At 59.1% G+C, this 6,145-nt stretch overlaps 1 protein-coding gene across 1 annotated transcript; it reads right to left on the bottom strand.

Moving 5' to 3' along the window:
* Positions 1–4,262: 4,262 nt before the first annotated feature.
* GPR20 (G protein-coupled receptor 20) lies at positions 4,263–5,345 on the bottom strand. The gene has a single exon (XM_003792847.2). It carries the CDS (start codon positions 5,343–5,345, stop codon positions 4,263–4,265), a length of 1,083 nt encoding a protein of 360 aa, XP_003792895.1.
* Between the last annotated feature and the right edge of the window lie 800 nt (positions 5,346–6,145).

Genomic DNA, 6,145 nt, shown 5'->3' with positions numbered 1-6,145 from the left:
CAGCTGGGAGGGGGCTGAGCCATCTGGGAAAGCACCTCCTGACCCAGGAGGGCAGAGCAAGGGCTGGGAGGAAAGGGCCTTCTCCAGGAAGCCCAGCACTCTGCCCTCTGCCCAGCACTCTGTCCTCTGTCCAGCACTGCCCAGGGCTGGCCCTCTCATGGGGGGAACCGAGGTCTCTACCGGCTCTGCCATCTAGGCACAGGACTCCCTAGGACCTTGCAGGGAGCCCAGGCTTACTCTGGTCGCTGCTGGGTTCTGAGAAGATGCCAGAGTATTGAGGTGAGGCAGACCCATCTGAAAGACTAGTGAGGGTCTTGTAATGGGCGTCCAGTCTGGAGGGTGAAGCTGAGCCATGTGGTGGTGGGGGTGGGGAGGTAGGTAGTCTCCCCAGGAGCAGGGGAGAGAGGAAGGGAGGTGCCCAAAAAATTTTGGGCAGACTGGTGGGGCAGTGGGGTTTGTGAGCTAAGAGATGACTCCCTAAGAGAAGGTGCCGGGGCCCAGAGTGCAAGTGGAGGAGGCTACGCCCAGAGGAGGAGGGACAGCCAGGCTCCTGGGGCCAGAGCCTCCTCCTTGCACTCTGGGCCCCGGCCCTGTGGAAATGGGGGTGGGAGTATCCAGGGGGAGGTAGCAGGTGTGTGAGCTGCACAGGAGGAGCCACTACCCCAGCAGCTCCCTCTGGCCCTCCTCTGCCTGTCCTCCCTCCCCTCTCTCCTCTTGCACTTGACTGACATCCAGCTTTCTGTGGCTTCTCTCCTGGGGCAGGAGGTAGGCGATGGCCTTGACCCTGGAGCCAGGCAGGTGCTGGAGAGACTCCAGCTCCTTTCTCCAGATGGTGCTGGGGAGCCACAGACTGTTTCCCACTACATTTTTTCTCTTCTGTGAATTGGGAGCACAGCCCCCAGCAGTCTGGCAGATGTGGATGGTGACTGGTCCTGTGGGTTTCACTCCATTCACTGGTGTCCTGCCAGGATGTGAGGGTCCAGGGCTTACAGAATGGGAGGAGGCAGCTATGGGACACCAGGCAGCGATGTAGACAGGGCGCCCCACCCCTGCCTTGGGCCTCAGGCCTCCAGGAAGCTGAGGCAGGAGCCCAGGCAACATTTCCTGCTATTAATGGAGCGTAATCTAAACAGGCCCTAATATTTACCTCTAGACGCCTCCGGCCTCAGAGGGTGCCAGACAGTGAGAGTGATGAGCCTCATCCAGCCACCCCTCCTGCCCACCCGGGGGTTCCCTGGGCAGAGGCTACAGACCAGGCAGTGTGGGAGGCAAAAACCGGCCCCCAAGGGCCTCAGGGTTGAGCCCCCTCCCCAACTAACCCCCAGAGCCTCAAGTCTCCCCATCTATGAAAAGGGGTGATAACCTCAACCTCTCATGTTCAGGGACTGGGCTGCTGGGCCGGCACTATGTAGGCCCCAGGTACTGTGTTCCTCCCTCTCCCTCGCATCATGCCCTTGGTGACACGACAGGACGCCCCAGTGTGGGCATTCTGCTGCCCTGCCCACCTCCACCCTCTCTCCTGGGTGGGCGTTGTTCTGCCGGTCTGTGCCGCCACCCAAGCTGTGCGCCTACAACCTGCCCACAAGTCTGCCACCTGTGTCCCCTTTGTCCCCTGCCCATCAGAATTGGGGCCCTCACAGGGACAGTGAAACCATGAACCCAGTGCTGTAGCCTTCCACAGGACTTTGAGAGGAGGGGGGGACCCAATGACCCCCCGCCTGTCTGCCAGTCTAGGAACCATGGTGTGGGCAAGGCGGGAATAAACAGTTTTAATTCAGGACAAGGACTTCTGGTTAAGGACATTGTTTACATCAGATATAAATACACACACCATTTTATGTCACTTGGGTGTTCTGACAATCTGGGAAGGGAGAGCATGGGGAGGGGGACCCACAGAACTCACACCCTGGCCTCATGGGGCTCAGGACAGTCCTGGTCTGACCTGCAGGCTCCTGCAGGATCCTGCAGGCCCCACAGAGCAGGGGAAGTGGGGGGGCTGCAATCAGAAGGAGGGGGCCCAGCGTCGGGGGTCCTGTGGGGGCTGGCAAGGGCCTTGGGCAGACCCCAGCCCTCCAGCTGCAAGGCAGTGAAGAGGAGAAAGCAGAGTGTGGGTGGGGACCGAGGGTTCTGCATGAGGGGCTGTCAGCAAGAGTTCCCAGAGGGCAGGAAGCAGCCCTTTCAAGCGTTTCAAGTGGGAGTGGTGGTGGGAGCCTTACCCTTTGACCCTGGGTGTCCTTCTCTTCCGAGGCTGAGAAGCCTCTGAGGCCCCAAAGAACCCAGGCTGAATGGTGAGCTTCAGAATTGGGGCAAAGGAGGGAAAGCTTGGCACACCCACCTTAGTGACTCCTCCTAGAGGAAGAAATTGTTCCAGAAAGATTGCAGCCCTTGCTCCCCTGCTAAGCATAGCAGTCAGCTGGTGTCAGCCATTCACTCTTTAGTGTGAATTAGAGTGATGACCAGGAATAGGACCATGTTGGGGGAACTTTGATGGGGACAGAGTGTTGGCAGAGGAGAGACATAGGCTGTAAAAGAAGGGGGGCTATAAAGCTGCATGTGAAGCCCAGTGGGGTCCCCAGAGGCTGGGCTGCTCCCTGCCCAAGCTCTCTTCTCATTGCCCTGTGCCTCCCCATACCTGTGGCCCAGAGAGGTCCTCACAGTACAGTGGGGGAATCAGGTCAGAGGAGAGTGTCACACTCCAGGTCACATGGAGAACTGACTTGGCTGGGGCAAGGGGGAGTCAGGGGGTGGTCCCTGGGTCTGGCACGCTCCAAGTAGCACCAGGGACTACCCACCATGCCTGGCCTAGTGGTCATGGTGGTGCCCATTACTCTTTCGGTACCTGGGCCCAGAAGCAGCCCAGGTGGGGTCCCAGTTCCACCACCACCCTGCTGGGCATCCATCTGTCTGGGCTGACACCCCATCCCAGTTGCCCCTCAAGGCGCTGGAGTAAACGGAGCCTTGGATCACCCATGTACTCACTCTGTGACTCTGAAGGCCCTTCTCCCTCAGTTTCCTTGTCAGTAAAATGGGTGTATAAACAGCCTTTTCATCTTCCGCCCAGGCCCCTCTCTGGGGCCCGGAACTTGGGAACAGGATACTCTGCCTACAGCTGAGCTGCGAGCCCTGGGCTTGCCTGCCCTTCCCCCTCCATCTGCTCCAGCCACACAGGCCACCACCACCCCGAGTGTGTCTGACCTGTGTCAGTGGCTGCGGCCAAGTGTGGGGTGGGGCTCCCACTATGGGCTCCCTCCTCTAAAGCTAGTCTGAAAAGAGCTTGTGGGAGCTTAGACAAGTGACAGAAGGCCTGTGAGAAGCAATCCTGGAGTCCAGCTTAGAAGAGGTGATCAGAGCCCAAGCCAGAGAGAGTATCTCTCCCTAGAGAAGCCATGAGGGACGTCGTGGCTGGGCTAGAGCAGCTGGAGGTCTTCCTGCCTTGGAGGGAGATCAGAGGGCTCTTTGTGTGGGGAGACAGTGGCCTCAGGGTGGCAGACCTGGGCCCAAGTTGCTGTGCGACTTCATTCTTGGTTTTCTCATCCATAGGATGGGCCATGAGCCCTGCTGTCGTCCTAGGACAGCAGGGTTGGGGCTTGGGAAGTATCATGGAAGGAGCTGCAAGGGCATTGGAGGGTGGGCTGGGCTTTGGTTTTGAGCCTGCTGTTACCTGGCTGTGGCACCTGTGTATGTCACTTAACTCCTCCAGCACCAGGAAGTAGATGAAAAAGAGCCTCTGCTTTGTGTGGTCGTGTCGAGTGTCAACCCAGGGCTCAGAGTTCTTGCTCACAGCAGTGCACCCACCATCTCGCTGCACAACCCGCAGGGGCGTTGGGTGGGGGCTCTCTCAACATTTACGTTCCCTGACATTTTCACTCTGTCCTTGTCCTTCTACCCATATGCATGAGGCAGGGGTAGAGCGGCTCTGTAGGTTTTTAAAAATCTTCTCGGGAATACTGAGTATTTAAAGATTTTTTCCCCTTTTCCGAGGAAGTCATCCTGGGGACACAACGACAGGTGCGGAGCAGCTCCTGGCTACCCCTCAGAGTTTTCAATGGGCACAGTATACCCCCGGGGCAGCACATCATTGGCATTCTGGCCACTATACCCTTGGAGGACATTGTTAATTGGCCCCAGCACTGTGGCCTTAGAGTCCCAACACAGTACACCATCAGTCTGTCAAGATGAAACCCATTTGCTGTTCCGGTCATGGCTGGTGTCTGGGCTGGCAGGCTGGGCAGAACCAGACCTTTGGCCACTTGTAGGTCCCCCTAAGCCTCAGGCCCATTGGCCAGAGCCTGGGTGAGGGTATGAGGGCCGGCACTGAGGACGTGATGATGGCCGGAGCCTTTGGAGCTCTTGTGCATGCTAACCACGTCGCCACAGCTGGGCACATTCTCAGCTCCATGCTGGTGGAAGAGGCCACGTACGGTGGCCTGGAAGCCGCTGGTGACAAAGCAGTAGACAATGGGGTCCATGCAACTGTTGAGGCTGCTGAGGGTCACAGCCACATGGTAGACCACGAGGCTTGCGTGATGTGGCATGTCAGGCCACAGGGCCACAGCCACCTGGCGGGCATGGAAGGGCGTGAAGCAGACTAGGAAGATGACGAGCACCGTGAGCAGCAGCTGCATGGCACGCACCCGGCGCTGGCGGCCCTGGCGCAGCAGGCCAGGCCGCGACAGCGCACACATGATGCGGCCTGTGAACACGCTGATGACCAGCAGCGGTAACAGGAACTCCAGGACGGTTAGCGCAAACACGCGGCAGCAGGGCCGGCCACTGGCGGTCACGCCCAGCACAGACAGGGTCACGGCACCCGCAGCCAGCCACACGAAGGCGCACACGGCCCTGGCACAGGCAGGCTGGCGCCAGCGACGAGAACCCTCAGGCTGCACGATGGCCAGGTAGCGGTCCACACAGATGCAGGTGAGGAAGAGGATGGAGCAGTGCATGTTGAGAAAGTAGCCGAGGACGTGCGGGAAGGCACAGCGCAGGCAGCCCTGTGCACCATAGAAGACGGCAAAGCGTGTGGGCAGGGACAGGCCCACCAGCAGGTCGGTCACCACCAGGTTGATAGTGTAGATGATGGACGGCGTCTTAGCCCTGGTGCGGCAGCAGAAAACGTACAGTGCCAGCCCATTGAGCACCAGCCCTGCCAGGAAGATGGTGCCATGCACTGCCATCAGCCCCAGCCACAGGCCTGGGAAGGCAGTGTGCAACTCCTCGTCCAGCAGGGCAAACAGGTGGAACAGGGGCACCTCGGGCATGCTCGTGTTGGTCCATACCGCCACGGCTGCTGTGGCATTGGGGGCTGCCATGGCCGAGGGCTCTGCTGGAGATGAGGAAGGCATGACGTTGCCAGTGCACCCCGGGGCCTGGAAGCAAGGAGACAGGGTCACGGAGGCACTAGCCCAGCATGGGGCACTTCCAGGAGGCCTGGCCCTTGCCTGGCTTGTGGGCCCCACACACCCAACATTGCTGCCTTTGTGCCTTTGCCTGTCCTGAGCCTGAAATACCTACTCTCTCTGCTCTACCCAGACCTGGCTGGCAAGCTGGGGAAAAAGGCACAGTTTTTAGAGGCAGACGGGGGTTCAAATCTCAGCCCTGGAACTTGCTGGAGTGGAGCTTTGGCAAAATGCTAAGGTTTTGGGGACTGCCTTTGCAGTAATGAGGTAAAAACACTTGTCACACAGCACTGTCCTTGGGAGAGAGAGAAGAATGGAAAGAACCCGGCTCACATCTGCACTGCAGGGCTGGACTCCAATCCTGATCCCTCCACCTACTGGCTGTGCATTCTCAGCAAAGTCCCTTACCCTCTCTGTGCTGTGTTCCTAACCTGCACTGTGGGGGTCATGCTTCTGGGAGGAGTAGGTGAGCTCATCTGGACAAGGGCACAGTGATACCCAGCACGTAGTTAGTTCTGCTGAGACAGAGCCCCCACCGCAGGAAAATGGGGGAAAGTGGGGATGGGGGAAGTGCAGTTGTACATCTGTGTCCACCTCCTCCAGGCCCACACCAGCTCAATGCCCAGGATGAGGGTCCTCATGAGGAACATTTCCAGTGGGATGCACAGGGGCTGAGCACCAGTCCCACGGGGCACCCCAGCCCCCTGTTTGCCCTAAGAAGCGAGTGCCCTTCTTATCCCCCCAGC

Source organism: Otolemur garnettii, unplaced genomic scaffold (genome assembly GCF_000181295.1).
Source record: "Otolemur garnettii isolate 467f Iridium unplaced genomic scaffold, OtoGar3 scaffold00062, whole genome shotgun sequence".
NCBI classification, from domain to species: Eukaryota; Metazoa; Chordata; class Mammalia; order Primates; family Galagidae; genus Otolemur; species Otolemur garnettii.
The sequence above is the reverse complement of the archived record's forward strand: the minus strand, read 5'-3'. Positions and strand labels throughout refer to the sequence as shown.

What these genes read in the sequence shown, in the direction of transcription:
- GPR20 (XM_003792847.2), bottom strand. Translation starts at nt 5,345, where the DNA reads ATGCCTTCCTCATCTCCAGCAGAGCCCTCGGCCATGGCAGCCCCCAAT.